This window comes from Ipomoea triloba, chromosome 9, assembly GCF_003576645.1.
Source record: "Ipomoea triloba cultivar NCNSP0323 chromosome 9, ASM357664v1".
Classification (NCBI taxonomy): domain Eukaryota; kingdom Viridiplantae; phylum Streptophyta; class Magnoliopsida; order Solanales; family Convolvulaceae; genus Ipomoea; species Ipomoea triloba.
Window position 1 is genome coordinate 24,495,484 of NC_044924.1, and position 18,472 is coordinate 24,513,955.

An 18,472-nucleotide genomic window follows, 5' to 3' on the forward strand; every position below is an offset into this window, starting at 1 on the left:
TTAATGGGCAGGAAATGTGCAATGCATGATGTATTTAAACTGTGGATTACAAATTACAGGGTATGAAACATCAGGTAGTCCAATGCTACAATAATGGGAACCAATCAGTATGAAATCTTTGTTAGCAGGTACTTAATATGGTTAAAATCAGAAACAAACAGCTCCTTCATGTTCAAACAACATTGAGAATCTGAGATCCCCACATCACCAATCAGATGGGCTGGGTAGTGGTTCAATATGATCAAACATGTCTATGGAGAAGTCATCAATGAAGCTATCTGGGCTTAGAGGGTTAATCACAGCATCACTTTCTTGCTTCACAACACCCTCACAGCTCGTCTCTGGTTCTGGACCACTCGTATTTCCAAACGCATCGAAGAAGTTGAGATCCCCGAGCCTCGAGGCGAAATCTTGACCTTCTAGAGGTGGCAACGAAAAGTCTGTCGTCTGAACCTGCGGAAAGGGAAGCTGTGGCTGTGACCCATGGAAGGGTTTGGTCTCGCACTGAGCATACTCAAGCTGTAGCAGATTAGGCTCGAAAGTGAATGAAGTTGGATTCATTAAATCTAGCATTGGGATTGCCTCGAAATTTTCAATATATGATGATGAGCAAGACTGAGGCTTAGACAAAGATTCTTCATTTGCAGAGGATCTGAACTTAGGTTCCTGAATTGTGAGACGAAAAAATCATATGCACAAGTTAAGAAAGGATGAACACATAGGAATATAATACCTCAAGTTTGAGCTCCTTAGCATCAAGTAAGCATAACATAGTCCAAGTAACATTGCACAAATTAACAGCATTGAAGTGTAAAGAGCCCGAATGGCTTATGCATCTCTACGAATAAAACTCCTAAGTGAACTAAACAAAACCGAAAAAGAATTTATAGTTGGGGAAATGGGATCAGTAAAATCATATACCTCCAAGGATGGAACATCAAGAAGAGCGGGAACTTCCTTAACGCTGCTGCCACTATTGCTGTCTCCCCGTGACTTGCTAGACTGTGGCGTTGAATTGTGCAGGATTCTTGCCAGCCGCTTCTGCCTGCTACTCCAAAAATTCTTCACATCATTGTCCGTTCTTCCTGGCAAATACGTCGCTATCCTTGCCCATTTGTTCCCGAATTGTGCCTGAAGATCAATCACAATCCTCTCCTCCTCTGCTGAAAACTTCACTCCACTGTTTGAAAAACAACCCCAAGGGAGGAAAACAAAGAGGTATCACACACATTTCACCAAATATGATCATGAACACCCACCCTACCAGACAACCCCACTAACTAAATTTTCATTAAATGCCATAATTTGTGTAAACAAGTAACTTTATGAGTAAAACAGAAGGAAGACATTAAAAACAACTCTAGTTATAGCCTTGTAGGAACTTATAATCACCAATCCCACCAGGAAATCTTCACCAAATAACACAAGAGTTTCTCTTTAGTTATTCACTTAAAACAATTCTAGTTTTCTAATGCAACCCTCTAAACCAACACAGACAGATTCCCAATACATTAGATAAAGGAAAATGGAAGCAATAAAATAACATATTCCATTGAAGGAAAACTCTAGATGAAAAATTCCCAATTTCAAACTGAATATAAAAGGGGACCAAACCAAATACTAGCAGTTAAAAAGCAACATTTTAGCAAAATTAACGAAATGTCTCTCCCTTGCAGCATGAACTTTTCACATCGATGAAAAAGGAAAGTGTAAAACTGAAATTAAACGGCGAAAACGAGAGAGAGTTAGTTACTTCTTCAAGTTGGGTCGGAGTTTGTTGACCCATCGGAGGCGACAGGATTTTCCGGTGCGCTGCAATAAGCCTTTGGATCGAATGGAGCTCCAGTCTCTGGGGCCATACTTGTTGACATGGTTGAGAAGCACCTCATCTTCCTCAACTTTCCATGGACCTTTCTTTATGTCCCCCAACTCTCCATTGCACCAACTTCTTCCCTCCATTAACCTCCAATTTCCCAATGCGAATCCAAACCCTGCTTTTTTCGCTCGATTTTTCTCATGTGATACAACTCTAGTAGTGTTGTTCCTTTACCCTCTACTCCAAACTCCACACTTCTATATAATAATTCTCTCTTTTTTTTTTTTTTTTTTAATTTATTTTTTTCCTCAAATTTATCTATTTGGTTTTGGGGCTGTGACAGTTATGGCGGGTTTTGCCACTATCCGCCTAATATTTAGCCCACATTCCCCATTTTTACTTTTTTTTTTTTTAAAAAAAAAATTATTTATTTAAAGATTTGAGAGCACAAATTTCATTTTGGGATAAGAAATAATTCCCCACCCCTCACTGTATTGTATTTTCTTCTTTTTCTTTTTTTTTTTCAAAATAATATATTTTTATGACATTTGTTTCAACGCTCGTTGTTTGCTACTATTTTCTTCAATAAAAAACATGGGAAATATATTTTTAAAAAAAATTAGTTAATATGTTTAGTATTATTTGGGAAATATAAAAGTAATTTTTTAAATAAAGTTTTTTCAAGTATTTAGTTTATCTAAACTTTTTAAGGATTTTCTTTTTTAAAATTTTGATATGAAAACATTTGATTTTATAGGATCGAACCCATCAAAAAAGGGTATGAATATACAAAATGAGGGGTAGGAAATAATAATAATAATAATAATAAGGCTAAAGTGTCATTTAGCGTCATGAACTATACCGAATTATTAATGTCCCACCCTGAACTTTCATATCGTATATATCGAGCCACAAATCAAAAAATAAGCTAAAGTGTCATCCCGCACCATGAACCATAAGCCATTCTTCATGCCGCACCCTGTACTTTCATAAGTGATTATTCGATCCACCAACCATTAAATTTTTTTCGCCTAGAACTTTTTGCAGGTTACTTCTACGTTGCCTGTAATAATATGCTGACATGAAATTTTTTATTTTTTTATTTTTCTTTTTTTGTAGTTTTTTTTTTCCGCCTTCCATTTGGTAGTCAACAGTCAGCTTCTTCATTCTACAGCTTCAAGACTAAATCAGTTTTTCATACTTAGTTGTGGGTTGTGTGATGCAAAACAGTGACGTCTGGAAAGTTTGGGACTCCAAAAGGCAATCGCATAGCTTTGATCCATCATCTCTTCAAAACCAATAAAGTATACAGAAGCTTATATTTCTTGGCCAGTTTTCCAGGGAAGACGAAGAAAGTATCGGCCATCAAGCAGTTAACGAGAGCCGCCGGACTGATGCCGTTTCGCACTGCCCGTTGTGCTTACCGCCGGAGAACCAGCGCATGAGATTCTAATGGTCTTCACTGATTCCACGCTCCTCAATGTAGCTGTGAAATGCATCTCTAGTCCTTTCATCTATATCTTGAAATACTGTGTTGGAGGAAGAAGATCAATTTCTTATTGCTTTGTTGCTGTAACTGTTTCTCTCCATAGCATTGTGTATATAAGTCGTCCATCTTCATTGTAACATAACACTGTAATGGTTCATTCTGCATTCAATAACAAATATCTTTCTCCTTCTCTACTCTTGTAATTCCCTCCATCACGTTCATATTGGACCACCATACTTATTTCAGGCTTCAAGAAACCCTATGTCGTCATCCCTGGTTCTCAATGAGACTGAATGAATTCCCAAAGCATCAGGATATAAGCCACACAGAAAACGCAAAGACTCCTTTTGACTAGACTTGGAGATGTAAACATGGACAAACAATTGATTAATGTCATCCTCATCATTTTCATCCCCTCCTCCATGTATAATGTTAGCCAACCGACTACAAAGACCGCCACACGGCTAACGCGTGGCAGGAGTGCCGTTGCTGGAGCGTGGCGGCGGCGCTTGTTAGATCTCGCCTCAGCATTTTGTCCAAAGTCGTGTATTTTCCAGTCGCCTGGAGTGCTGTTCAACTGCCAGATAAATTTTAGCTTTGGAGACGGCGAGCAACGAGTGGAGAGTAACTCTTTGCCTTTGATTTTGAGAGTTGACTTAAATATTTGGGGTTGACTTTAAAGGAAGGGCCACATCAACTAATAACCTATGCCATGTCATCATAGTAACCTGGAAACCTACAAAAAGTTCTAGGCGAAAAAATATAATGGTTGGTGGATCAAATAATCACTTATTAAAGGGCAGGGTGCGGCATGAAGAATCGCTTATGGTTCATGGTGCGGGATGGCACTTTAGCCCAAAAAATAAAATTCACCTAGAACTTTTAGCAGGTTTCCTGTCTTCTTGCTGACATGGCGCAGGTTTGCATTTCTTTTAACCTTATGTTGTCCATGTAAGCATTTACATATTAAAAATTTTTTAAAAAATATTACATTAAAATAACTAGAATTTTCTTCTTTTTATTTTCATAATGTATACTTTTTTCAATTTTGCAATTCCAATGTTTCAAATTTTTTTTATAGAATTTATATTTTTTTGGCTAATTTTTTGTTTAGTATTTTTTCAATTTTTCAAATTTATAGAAATGCTTTATTTTCATAATGTATTCTTTTTTATTTTATTTTAATTTTTAATATGTAAATGCTTACATGAACACATAAGGTTAAAAGAAATGTTACGGACACATAAGATTAAAAGAAATGTCACATCAGTGGGAAACCTACGCCAAGTCAGCAGGAAGACAGGGAAACCTGCTAAAAGTTCTAGGTGAATTTTAGTTTTGGGTTTGTGGCTCGATATATACGATATGAAAGTTCAGGGTGCGGCATGAATAATGGGATATAGTTCGTGGTGTTAGATGACACTTTAGCCTAATAATAATGATGAGATGGCTTTATCGGGACTAGGTCCACCATAAACCAGATGTAATAATATAGAACAGAATAGAAAATAGTGATATTATTGATTGGGGCGTGAGACCCAGCAGAATATGTACGACAATTTATATCGTGCACAATGCATTGTGCATCCCGTACCAAATGATGAGTTTTGTGTATTCTAGGCAATCGTTCTATGTATTATAAGCAATCACTCTGTGTATTCTAGGCAATCGTTCTGCGTATTCATGTTAGTAACACAGGTTGTGATGTGTTTGTGCATTCGAATGTTTAAGAGGATGAGTTCTGTGTATTTTCTGTCAATATTTTGTGTATTCTAGGCAACCGTTCTGTGTATTCATGTTATTAACACAAGTTGTGATGTGTTTGTGCATTCAAATGTTAGGAGGATGAGTTCTGTGTATTTTGTGTCAAATATTATGTGTATTCTAGGCAAATGTTTTGTGTATTCATGTTAGTAAAATTCGAATGTTAGAAGGATGAGTTCTGTGTATTTTGTGTCAATATTCTGTGTATTCTAAGCAAACGTTCTGTGTATTCTAGGCAACCATTCTATGTATTCATGTTAGTAACATTCGAATGTTAAGAGGATGGGTTATGTGTATTTTGTGTCAATATTTTGTGTATTCTAGGCAACCGTTCTGTGTATTCATGTTAGTAACACAGGTTGTGATGTGTTTGTGCATTCGAATGTTAGGATACATAGAATATAAGCCCAAGTATTATCTCTTATGTTCCATGTTTTTCAAATTTCACAATGTTGTTTAAATATTCACATTTTTTGTATTTTTGTGATCTGATGAACTTGTGTGTGTTTTTTGTTCTTGCTTCTTCGTCACTATTTTTTTGTTCAAATTACAGTTATATTTTAATTAAAAAAAAACATGTAATACGCGCGACTCATTTCGGACCAGGGTCCACAATGCATTGTGGACCCTGGTCCACTGTATAACGTTCCAATATGTACAAAGTCCAAACGTACCGACCTAGGAAATGGTGGCCCAAAATAATAAATAAATAATAAGGGGCCAGAAAATAAATACAACAGATAAGGAACTTAGGGACTAATAAATAAATAATAAAGAATACCTAACTATACTGCCACTGAGACTTGAACCCAAGCAAACCAACCAAAGGAAGGAGGACTTGACCACTGAGTTAAGATATGGATCATGATCTGATGGATGATTTGCTTGGACTGGATCCTCCCCTTTTATAATATCGATGGATCCCTTGGCACCCTCCACGTGTACGACATCAAGATGGCGCCAACTCCCCACCAGACACGCATCCCACGCCTTCTCGCCAAGACAGCCCCAACCATCCACGTACCTAGAGTCTCCGGTCAAACCCCCAAGGAATAGGGTATGAAGTGCACAACCTGCGCCATGCCCAAAGGCATGACGCGGACACGTGCCACTGCGCACGACCTGTCAAACTCCAATTTCTCCAACCCCTTATTTATATATCATCTTAACCAATTTCTCCAACCCCTCCTCAAATCCAGCAACTGTCCCCTCTTCCCTAACTTCCAGCTTCCTCCCCTTTATATCGCCATGGATCCTCGCTCAAACCCCTTTTTTCAAAGCTCTCAATCCTCCTCCACCAACTTCACCTCTTTCTTCACAGCCCCTCCACACAATCCCTTTCCCCAAGTCAACTAACTCTTCCCATCTCAAGCCCCTTGACTCTCATGACACTTGTTAATATTGTCGCCACCCCCACCATGCCACCGTCCACTACCACCAACTAGGCCTCTTCCACCGTTAACCCAGGGTTCGCTCGCTTTGCATCCTCTCAACAACACTGCCACTCACCTTTTTTCTGAGGATACTCCGGACACACGACCCTCCTCCTCCAACGCTGTCTAGGCTTCTCCTCGCTGAAACAGGTTGGTACCCCCTCTTACTCGTTCGGCTCCACCCTTGGGTCCTTCTGCCTTCCGCAATATCCCTTCCAAGGTGTCCGAACTGGAATTGAAATCTGTGGTGGAATGGCTAGGATTAGGGGTGACCGTGGTGAGGGTGGAGGCCTCACATAACATGGTAAAACCTCCTCGCCCTCATTTAGTGACCATCCATTATCATTCGATATATATTGGTGTTAGGAATATAGCGGAATAATGCGGAAGCGAATAATCGAAAATTGAGAATTATAGAAATTGAATAATAGGAAAATAATAGAAATGACAAATAATTAACTAAATGGGAAAATATAATAATATATATATATTATACTCTTAATTAAAAGAGTAGGAAAGGAAATATATATATATATATTATATATAAGGATACGTGAGAGTAGCTAAAAGAAAAGAAAGAAGAATGAATTACAATAGATGATATTGATGCATTTGAATTACAAAACAAAGATAACTATTTATACACTAAAATTAGAGAAATGTGCGGCAAACATAAGAATGAGAGCTAAGTTCGGGGAACGTGTAGGAGGTGGAGAATGAAGACATGCTACGTGGATGCCTATGTGCTGCAAGGTGACAACATGGATTTGAGCCATACATTATTTTTCTAACAATCTCCACTTTGGATCAAATACATGGTAGAATTCGCCACTGAAACAGTTGACTAAACTCAAGCACTACTTGAACTTAGTAATTGGAAGAGGCTTGGTAAGTAACTAACCACTTGGACGAGTTGACATAGGAAATAGCCTCAGAATAACCGGATGGATCACCATCAAACTCCTGTGCAACTGAAAGTGCGTAAGCAACCAAGTGGGTTTCATCATCACTAGTAGCATACCTAGCAGGTTTTTTAATTGTCCTCCTAGGCCGGTCTTGGGCGATAGAATACTCTCGTTGTTGCTCGACGAGAGGCGCAGTACTAGTAGATGCATTATCGTTTGTATTATCATCAGTGGTAGTAATACTATTCATAGGCCTGAACTCAAACTCCACCTTCTCACCAGTACTCTATGTATCACCTGTATTGGGAATAACACGATCTTTTCCAGAAGAAAGTAGTGCATTTTCATCAAAAGTGATATCTCGACTTAGAATGATCTTGTTGGAATCAGGAGACCATAAACAATATCCTTTTGACTCAAAAGTATAACCAAGGAAAATGCATTTGATAGCTCTAGGGTTTAATTTACCCGTACTAGAATGAGCATATGCAGGACATCCAAAAACTCTTAACATAGAGTAGTCAACAGGATTACCTGACCAAACTTTCTCTGGAATGTTGAAATCGAGGGATGCATGTGGAGACCTATTTACCAAATAGGATGCAGTAGAAACGGCTTCGGCCCAAAAGTCACGGCATTTCCATAACCCAGCATTAGAGAGCATACAACGAGCTCTCTCTAATAGAGTCCTGTTCATACGTTCGGCAACACCATTTTGCTGGGGTTTTCCAGGCAAGGTTTTGTGCCTGGCAATTCCTTGTGCTGCAACTTAGTGAAATCTCTCTCACAGAACTCCAAGCCATTGTCTGTCCTGAGCTTCTTGACCTTTTTTCCTGTTTGAGTCTCAACGAGAATTTTCCACTTTTTGAAAATAGAAAATTCCTGATTTTTATGTTTCAGGAAATAGACCCAGACTTTACGAGAAAAGTCATCAGTAATAGACATAAAATATCTACAGCCTCCCATAGACTGGAATTTAGTCGGTCCCCATAAATCAGAATGTATATATTCCAATACATCTTTGGTACGGTGTGTAGCAGTAGAGAAACTAACCCTCTTTTGTTTCCCAAAAACACAATGCTCACAGAATTGTAATTTACCCGTACCTGAACCGAGGATGCCTTTCTTGCTCAGGATATGCATGCCTTTCTCACTCATATGCCCCAGACGAATATGCCATAGTTGAGTGAAATCAACATCAGACACCGATGAGGATACCTCAACTGAACCTGTCACTGTACTGCCATGCAACACGTACAAGCTTCCAGAACGAAAAGCTTTCATGAGAACAAGGGAGCCTTTTATAACCTTCAAAACTCCACCTTCAGCTGTGTACTTGAACCCCAGAGATTCCAAGGTGCCCAATGAAATCAGATTGCGTTTCAAATTAGGAATATACCGAGCATTGGTAAGAGTCCTGATAACGTTATCATGAGTTTTGATCTGCACACTTCCAATTCCACTAACCTTGCATTGGGTATCATTACCCAACAAGACAACTCCACCATCAACTGGTTCTAGAGAAACGAACCAGTCTTTGTGAGGACACATGTGGAATGTACAACCAGAGTCAAGAATCCACTTAGTGTCGCTCTGTTTGTCACCGGAGCTAACAGATAACATAACATTGCCTTCTGAATCACTTTCAACAACACTAGCTTCAGCAGACTTCTTCTCTCTCTCTTGCTTGTTCTTTAGTTTGAAGCATTCAGTCACATCATGACCATGCTTCTTGTAGTACTTATAGGATTTGTTGGACTTACGTCCTTTGGACTTGGATCTAGATTTTTTATTGCTACTCCCTATTTCAAGTGAACGACCCCTAACATTTAAGCCTTCACCTTTGTCCTCAGACTTAGTTTCTAAGTCAAATTTTTCTTTGGACAATAGGTTCGACTTAACACTGTCGAAAGTTAGGACTCCAAGAGAATTACCATACAGCATAATTTCTTTGAAATGCTTGTATGATTCAGGGAGAGAAACAAGCAATAAAATAGCAAGATCCTCATCGTCAATTACGACATCAATATTTTCCAAGTCCAATAAAATAGAATTGAATTCATCCAAATGAGACTGAATTGAAGTACCTTCCGTCATACGGATTGTGTACAGCCGCTCCTTCAGGCGCAGTTTGTTCCACAGAGATTTGTCCATATAGAGCGAATCCAGCTCGTCCCATAAATCTGACGTAGTCGTCTCACCTATCACCTCACGTAGAACCGATTTAGACAGGCACAATTGAATGGTTGAGCGTGCCTTGTCGTCCAAATCTTCCCAAGCTTCATCTGTCATTGTAGCCGGTTTCTTCTTCTTCCCAGCTAGCGCTTTCTTCAAACCGTTCTAGGTTAGAACGGCTTCCATCTGAACCTTCCAAATAGAAAAGCTAATTTTCCCGTCGAACTTCTCGATATCGAACTTGGTAACAGTCGACATCTTTGAAAATAATTCTCAATTAAACCGCTCTGATACCACTTGTTAGGAATATAGCGAAATAATGCGGAAGCGAATAATCGAAAATTGAGAATTATAGAAGTTGAATAATAGGAAAATAATAGAAATGACAAATAATTAACTAAATGGGAAAATATAATAATATATATATATATATTATACTCTTAATTAAAAGAGTAGGAAAGGAAATATATATATATATATATATTATATATAAGGATACGTGAGAGTAGCTAAAAGAAAAGAAAGAAGAATGAATTACAATAGATGATATTGATGCATTTGAATTACAAAACAAAGATAACTATTTATACACTAAAATTAGAGAAATGTGCGGCAAACATAAGAATGAGAGCTAAGTTCGGGGAACGTGTAGGAGGTGGAGAATGAAGACATGCTACGTGGATGCCTATGTGCTGCAAGGTGACAACCACTACAAAAAAACGCGTTTTTAGCGACGGACAAAATCCGTCGCTAAAAGGCCAAAATCCGTCGCTAAAAGGGTTTAGCAACGGATTCTGTCCGTCACAAAAACCCTTCTCGCTAGAATTTAGCGACAAAATTTTTTCTGTCGCTAGATTCTAGCGACGGAAATATCCGTCGCTAAAGAAAATAAATCCGTCGCTAAATTCTTTCTAGCGACGAAATTATGATGAAATTTGCGAGGGAATAACGACGATAACTTTTGTTGCTAAATCTAGTGACGGAAAATCCATCGCTAAATCAAAAAAATATCCGTCACTAATTTCTTAATTTGAAAATCTGGTGACGAAATTGAAAGGAAATAGCGACGGATATACTCAAACACACATTCAAATCAACTTTCAAGTCACTAACAATGATGTGGGTAGAAAGATTGATTCGGTAAAAATACTTCCCGAACTCCTTTTTACTTGAAATTTTTATGGTAGAACCTAAACTTATAATACTTGATATCCATAAAAAGTTTGAGTTAATTTGATCTTCAAATAAACACAGAAAATTACGTTTCTACCCTTAGCAATGTGCTGTCCAGATTTCTCCCAACCAGTTTTGGAAATTAATTCGGTAAAAATACTTCCCGAACTCCTTTTTACTTGAAATTTTTATGGTAGAACCTAAACTTATAGAACTTGATATCCATAAAAAGTTTGAGTCAATTTGATCTTCAAACATAAACAGATAATTATGTTTCTACCCTTGGCAGTATGCTGTCCAGATTTTGGAAAATAATTCAAAAACAATACTTCTACTCCTTGGATTATTATGAAATGTTTTGTGTATGTTCTACACTTGATGAGCTACATAACTGGAGGAATTGGCATCCAAATACCTTACTAAATACTCACAGAAATTTTCGTAAAATGACTTTGAAGCTAAAATGGCTTACCTTGCACGGGGAGCCATTCCACTTGCTTTTCCAAATTCAAATCAATCCATTTTGACAGGAATCCCATTGTTATTGTTTCTTGCTGCAATGGCTGCTGTGTGACTGGTAAAAGCCATAGAATATCTCATGTTAGTTGGAATACTATACAAGACATTTTTCTCATAGTAGAACACTTAAATGCAATTTAAAGCCCAAACACAAATTTAAAGGGCCAATAAATATCGCAAGCAGTTAGTAGTTAAGTAGTTAACAATAATATATTTCTAGATACTCTAGAGTGCTCCATGTACAGAAGAACATAAATATAAATATGTAAATAATGTGACAGAATGAAACAATAAAAACATTAAAAGTGAGGAAGTTCAGCAAATCAAAAGAAAAAAAAATGGGATAAAGTTCGTGTTAGCCGCACACCAACATGATCCCCACAAGCAAAATTATTCACCAAATAAAGAAAAAAATCAGAAAAGGAACAAGGCATAAATCATTCTCAAATATAAAAGATAAGATAAAAATGCCACTAGCATGGTATACTACAGACCCAAATACCCAATGATTTTTCTTGGTACAGTTACAATGATTTTCATATCAAGACTGTTGAGATGTGGTGTCAAGAGACCTATAAGGCTATAAGCTATGAAACTCTCTATGAAAACATGAAAACAAAGTGCACCAATTTCTTTTAATAACTTACAGAAATATCTATGATGAAATTTGAGCAAATTATTACACATAGCCAAAATATCTGGAGATGATTTATTTACTCCATTAAACCGATTGGAAAAAGAACCAGCATAAAAATGCAGTGCTCCCTATGACATTGTGAGGCATTGGAAGTAGTGAAGTACTATCAAGAAAAGCAGAATAAGCTAAAGAAATCCCCATTTTTCCAATAAGCAAGGTCAACTATTTAAATTGAAGATGCTTGTCAAACTCATTTGTTTGCATTCCATGTATTGCGTCTCACCAATCACCATTGCTGTGTTAGCAATAGTTTTTCTATAGCATTATACAATATACTATTTAACTGGTGAAGCATTTTATATGAACTTCTGGTCTGTAATAATATTATGACTCAGGCTGACTAGACAGGGTGAGGGGAAGCTTAAAGTCTAAACTTTAAAGCTGTACTAATTCTTACCTAATGTTCTTGAGGTTTACAAGAGCCACCTTTCACAAGAAGGAATAAAAAAAAAAAAAAAAAAAAAAAAAAAAAAAAAGGGACTTCTTGTAGGTCTTCGTTGCAGTTTAACTGAATGCAGAGAGCAAAATAATTGTGATCAGCAAAGATAGCATACAATTACATTCCATAAAACCCAGGAAAGGGTTAAGTTCAGTAAAAGAAACCTTGCAAATATTTGGGGAATATTAGTATATTTTAGATGTCAGAAAACCACGGGAATGATGAATCATCTGCATAGGAACTTTTCATAAACTAAATAGTAAAATTGTCAATGAAAAGCACTGTCAGCTTATAAGAATGAAAGAAACAAGTGTGAAAAAAATGTTGAAGTACCAAATAAAGAGCAAAATTAAGATAGATCAAACTACAGATATTAAGCATAGACAGATCAAACTGCAGATATTAACCTCAAATACATAAGCTGTAATTGACCAATCTGCCTGGGATTTTCCATCTTCCTCACCGTCGGCCACCAACATTCACTGCCTCTCTCTTCGCCAGGGGAGATGAAGACCGGAGAAGACCTCAGCCACCATCGGACTGCCGCCACTGCTCACTGCCTCTCTTCGCCGGAATGAGCTCGCCGGACTACCGCGAAGCTTCTCGTCGTTGCTCGCCGGGAAAAAGAGGAGGGAGACGAGAAAGATGGAGGGGCGAAGAGAGACGAAGACAACCGCCGTTCCTCCGCCGTCGATCCGCTGCCTCCGCCGCCACCGCAACTGCAACCGCCATTCCTCGCTGCCGTCTATCCGCTGCCTCTGCCGCCACCGCAACTGCAACCGCCGTTCCTCGCTGCCGTCGATTAGCTGCAACTCCGACCATCGTTGCGGCTGCTCGTCGCGATTGGTGGTGCCGGCGGCAGCCGATCTCCTTCCTCACCTGGGTGAAACGTGACAATCAACTTCACATCTGAAATAGCGTACGTATAATAAAGAGAGAAAGAGACGGCTTGCACATCTGAAATGGAATTAATATGCTAGGGTTTTTAGAATTAGCGACGGATATTTAAATCCGTCGCTAGATTTATTTTAAATAAAAACAACGCTAATTATTTAGCGACGAATTTTATGTCCGTCGCTAGATTTAGCGATGGAATTTGAATCCGTCGCTAAGTCTAGCGACGGATTCAAATTTCCGTCGCTAAAATTTATTTTAAATTTTTTTTTTCCCATTTCGTTAATTATCTAGCGACGGATTATAATTTCCGTCGCTAGATTTTGTCCAAAAGAAAACGCGCTAACGATTCCCGGGTTTATTTTGCTTCTAAAAAATGGGCGCGAAATTTTTGACGAAAAACCTTCGCTAATCCGTCGCTAGTCCGTCGCAAGTTTATGCGCGAAAATTTACCGCTAAAATTAGCTACGGATTTAACGACAACATTTTTCCGTCGCAAACTACCGTTGTTAATTCGTCGCTAATCCGTCGTTAATTTTTAATTTTTTTAAAATAAGTAAATCCGTCGCTAAACTGTCGCTAGTCCGTCGTTAAATTAGCAACGGAACGAATCCGTCGCTAAATCCGTCGTTATTTCCGCGTTTTTTTGTAGTGAACATGGATTTGAGCCATACATTATTTTTCTAACAATTGGCTTGCAATTTCTGCTCCATCCCTTTGTGTCAGCCCTTCTTAACGCCTTCCAAGTCACCCCATACCAATTTACCCTAAATGCCCACAGACTTATTACCTACTTCGTGATCAGATGTCGTGAGGTTAAGGTGTCTTCGTCCTTGGCTTTGTTCCTACGCCTATTTAGCATAGGCCACACCTATTCCATTTTGCACTTCTCCCCGGTTCACCATCATACCATATTTGCAGGCCTCCCCTCCTTAAAGAACTAGAAAGAAAAGTTTCTGTACGTGTCCTATACAGACGACATCACACTTTTGGGATTTACCAACACCTGGTCTTCCCACATCGCTCAGTACACGCGGGTTCCTACCCAGAACTAGATACCCATATGGATCTGGTGTGCGCTGGAGGCCCTTTTGATCATCGCTTGTACTGCCATCCCGTCCACCTCTACCAACTCAGCTAGAGGTCCGTTCCTTTTGGATAGTGCTCATGATCCCTTCCTTTTCTTTTCATATATATATATACACACACACACACACACACACACATTGTGTAGTAATATCAATAATAATATTGAGAAGAAGTGATATAAAGACTAAAATGTCCTTGTGTAGTAATATCAATAATAATATTCAAGGGATAATATGTTATTTTCTCTCTTTTCTCTTTCCTTTGTATGGATGAATTGCAATTCATAGGTTGAATTGAGAGAATTGTAATTCTCTCCAACCAAACAATGTAGTTTCTTTTTCCATGAAATTATGTTGACATTGAATTACAATTCATGTCAACCAAACAACCTATAAGGGCATGTTTGATTTGCTGGAAAAGAAAATATTTTCCTTGAATTTGAGGAAAACTAGTTTTTTGTTTGGTTCATGGAAAATATTTTCTTCAAGAATGAGGAAAACATTTTCCATGGCCCCCCTTAGTATTTTGTTTTTTATGGAAAACAAGTAGGACAATTATGCTCTCACCAACTTTTCTTATTTACCATTATAATTATTGTTGTTATTATTGTGTAAAGTATAATTTTCTTTATGCTCATTATTTTTACAATTTCAAACCCAACGAAACAATGAAATCAATATTGTCAGTACTTTATTTTTCGCTAATCAAACAATGTAATTAATCTTTTCGATAATTTTTTTTTCATAGAATTTTAATTTCATTTTCTTTCAAATATTTTCAGCAAACCAAACCGAACCGGCAGTAAGGCATTAAGGCCACCAAGGACTGTGAAGGAGCAGTGGAACGCACACCCATATCAACCAAGAACCATTTAGGAGCAAAAATATGATGCGGTCAAGCAAATTTATCAGCCAAATGTGGACTCTAAGTGAGAGCCTTTCCTAGCAGTGCCATTTATCTTTTGGTCATGAGATTGAAGGATAACTCAATTGGTTATAGAGATAAAATTTATTACAAAAATTAAGGATCAAGTCTTATCAATGTAGTCAAAGACCTTGTGATAGTGGCATTCGGTGTCCCGGTTAACACTCCCACATGGATGATGGGAGTGGGTTCGAGTCTCAGTGAAGGCAACTGTTGACTCTTTGTGCTTTAGTAGGTTGAGAAAGTAGCTATGAACAGATACTACATTATCACAGAGTCAGTAGTACTCAAAAAAAAAAAAGTCTTATCAATGTATGAGTAACCTCTTAAAATGAGGGGGTTCCTTATGCATAGTGAACAAAAATCTAGTATCTGTTGACAAGTTGATATCTTGTCGGATCGGGGTATAAAGCACCTAGGTGGGTGATTCCACCTTTTGTCACAAGATTGAAGACACTATGGATTTAGATGAGCAATCCAAGACAAGATACTGAACACATAAAATAAACAAGTGTTACAGGCATATGATCTCAGGTCTTGCACTCTTGCTCCATCCATCAATAGTTCCAACTCTCATCAATATCAGCATTAGTAGTTCACAGTTGGCAGCTGCACAAGATTTCTACCATGCAAACAAATGCCAATCATTAACATATATAGCACAGTCAAAGCAAGCATGTCTGCAACAGGACAAATATCTAATATATGCAATGGCTACCAACAAATGTAAGCACACACAACAGGATGAAAATCAAACATAATTTAGCCCTCCACACACATTAAACTCCAACCAAATCTAGCCTATTCCAAAATGTTCTCCTCAAACCACATATAGGCAATTATTGTGGCTCATACAAGATTCTCCTCAAACCATATATAGGCAATTATTGTGGCTCATACAAGATTCTCAGATTGCTGCAAAACCAGTACTGTTTATGGAGACTACAAAATATGAAGCCAACAATGTTAACCCTCAATATAGTCCCCACTGATAACAGCAACAGGCCGAATCATGAATATAGAAAGAAGCATTAGATATACCATCATGATAGTATCAACTACATGTAGAAATGAAAGGTCCTCAACCGAAGAAATATCAGATAACTAAGGGATTCAAAGAGCATTGGCACAAGGTATTAAAATTTGAAAGCAGAAACCCATTAAATTGATTGAAAATCCATATGTACATCTGCTGCTATCAATGAAATAAAAGAACTAAAATTATTTTCCATTTCTCTGAGATAATCAAGAAAAGCTATGAAGGAAAGAAGAAAAGCAGTTTATCCCTTCTTTATCTTTACAGGTAACAGCTGATTAAACCTCCTATGAGATGACAAACTTTCTAAGTCATGTCTTCAAAATTCCAAAGACCATCTGAACTACAACCTTCTGGGAACAATTCCAACTACCCCTGCAAGAAAAAGTATGTTCTCAAAACCGGGCAACAAATACTCAACCAAAGGAAATGAAAGCCATAAATCTATACAACAAGACTATACCTTTAGAGGTATTTCAGAGACTTTATATGAATCCGGAGTAATTGAAGCCAACCATAACCCAGGAAAAAGAGTCTGCAGATAGAGAAACATTAAATATAAATCAGATCATAATTCATAAAGATAATAATAGTGAATAAGAGAAGAGGTGAAAGAAATATGCGTAAAGGGCAGATTCATACGTCAAGCTGTTTCTGAACAGATTTAGCTCTCTTCTTGGGCCGCCTTACCGGTTTGGATCCGGTTAGGGCAAATATATCCTCTTCAATCTCTTCCCTGGAGAGCGCAAGTGAAAATCTCTGCCGCTTCTCTTTCTTCTCAGCACTGTTCAACTCGGCCTCCGACCTGATTGGAGTCCTGTGAGGCGACTGAGTTTTGTCCTCTATCATAGCCACTTTGAATTGGACTCCATTCAAATTCAATGACTTCTGTATCGGCTTCCTGGGCCTCAAATTCCATGTCTTCGGCACTGGCTCTTCCGATGATTCCTGATCTACAGGAGCAACAGCCGTCTTTCCCTCCTCCTGAGCCTCATCGGCCTTTGTCTCCTCCTGAATTTCCACGCCCTTATTTTTACGAGGGAGTTTCAGCACTATTTTTGATCTGCTTTCTTTCTGCCCAATCGCATCCGTCTCCGAAACCCTATGTTTCTTCTCCAACTTCTCCGGAGACGCCGAATTCCGCCTACTCGATTCCGAAACCAAATCTCCGCCGAGCATGGGAGATTGGCGCGGCGGCGGGGCCAAGGACTCATGATTGGGAGACTGAAACGAGTGTAGCAGTGGCGACTGAGACTTCCGTATGGGCGAATCAACCCGCGACGGAGATGATGCCGATTCGGGGAGCTTGGGGGAGCGGCCGCGGTGGTGGTTGTTGGAGTGATGATTCTTCTTCCACTTCAAGTGAGGCAAAGCAAAGTTGTGTAGCGGCTGAGACTTAGCAGGCACGGTCGACGTCATAGTCTCCATATACAACACCGTCTGGAAATAAAATGTCAAATCTCTCTACCCGATTTCGCAGAAATCTTCAGCTTTATCGTTCTCTTCTCGAATCAAATATCGAACCAAATAAAATACTTGTCAATAGAAATCAAGTACAGAGCTTTTTATTCGCCCATGGCGAAAGAATCTTCACAGTGAAATCCGATCACAAGAATATGAAAACAAAAAAAAGTATACGCATATGTATCTGTATATGAATGCAAAAAGAGAATATAAGAGAAGATTGAGAAACTGCGCCTTAAACAAACAATGGACAGAAACCCTAGAGAGAGAGAGAGAGAGAGAGAGAGAGAGAGAGAGAGAGAGAAGATGGCTTAGAGAATGGGTGAAGTGAAGAAGAAGAAGAAAAGATAGCAGCGAGAGGTGAATGAATGGAAAAACAGGGTTCTCCCTGCGCAATATCAGATGAAGTTAGGGAATTGGCTTTATTTTCCCATTCTGCCCTTCTCTTCCCTATAATCTATGGCCAAAATTCGTCTTTTTTTTATTTTTTTTTCCTTTCTCATTCTAACTAGGATTCCTTTGGGCCAAATTAAGGGGTTTTTAACCGTGATAGTTAATAATTTCTCTCAAATATTGTTTACTGAATCAATAAACTAAACTTGTGTAGACATGTGATAGCTAATAGTTGATTATATGAACTAATAGTTGATTGTAT

The 18,472-nt window shown here is 38.3% G+C and overlaps 2 protein-coding genes and 1 long non-coding RNA gene across 4 annotated transcripts; all 3 read right to left on the reverse strand.

Annotated features, from left to right (window-relative positions):
- Window positions 1-13,343, reverse strand: LOC116030865 (transcription factor DUO1-like). 2 transcript variants are annotated; one of them, XM_031273217.1, is made up of 4 exons: window positions 12,818-13,343; window positions 11,228-11,329; window positions 922-1,180; window positions 1-666 (listed from the first exon to the last, which is right to left on the reverse strand). In XM_031273217.1, the coding sequence occupies exons 2-4, from the start codon at window positions 11,242-11,244 to the stop codon at window positions 205-207; spliced, it is 738 nt and encodes a 245-aa protein (XP_031129077.1). In that variant the 5' UTR covers window positions 11,245-11,329; window positions 12,818-13,343; the 3' UTR covers window positions 1-204. The 2 variants fall into 2 exon arrangements, with proteins under 2 accessions (XP_031129077.1, XP_031129076.1); XM_031273216.1 differs by lacking the exons at window positions 11,228-11,329; window positions 12,818-13,343 and adding an exon at window positions 1,754-2,093.
- LOC116030866 lies at window positions 7,067-8,363 on the reverse strand. Its single transcript, XR_004100454.1, has 2 exons — window positions 7,942-8,363; window positions 7,067-7,704 (listed from the first exon to the last, which is right to left on the reverse strand). It is a non-coding gene; the product is annotated as an uncharacterized LOC116030866 (long non-coding RNA).
- Window positions 13,344-16,453: 3,110 nt separating the features above from the next.
- On the reverse strand, window positions 16,454-18,183 carry LOC116028646. Its single transcript, XM_031270424.1, has 3 exons — window positions 16,996-18,183; window positions 16,817-16,888; window positions 16,454-16,728 (listed from the first exon to the last, which is right to left on the reverse strand). The coding sequence occupies exons 1-3, from the start codon at window positions 17,779-17,781 to the stop codon at window positions 16,723-16,725; spliced, it is 864 nt and encodes a 287-aa protein (XP_031126284.1). The 5' UTR covers window positions 17,782-18,183; the 3' UTR covers window positions 16,454-16,722.
- Window positions 18,184-18,472: the final 289 nt, after the last annotated feature.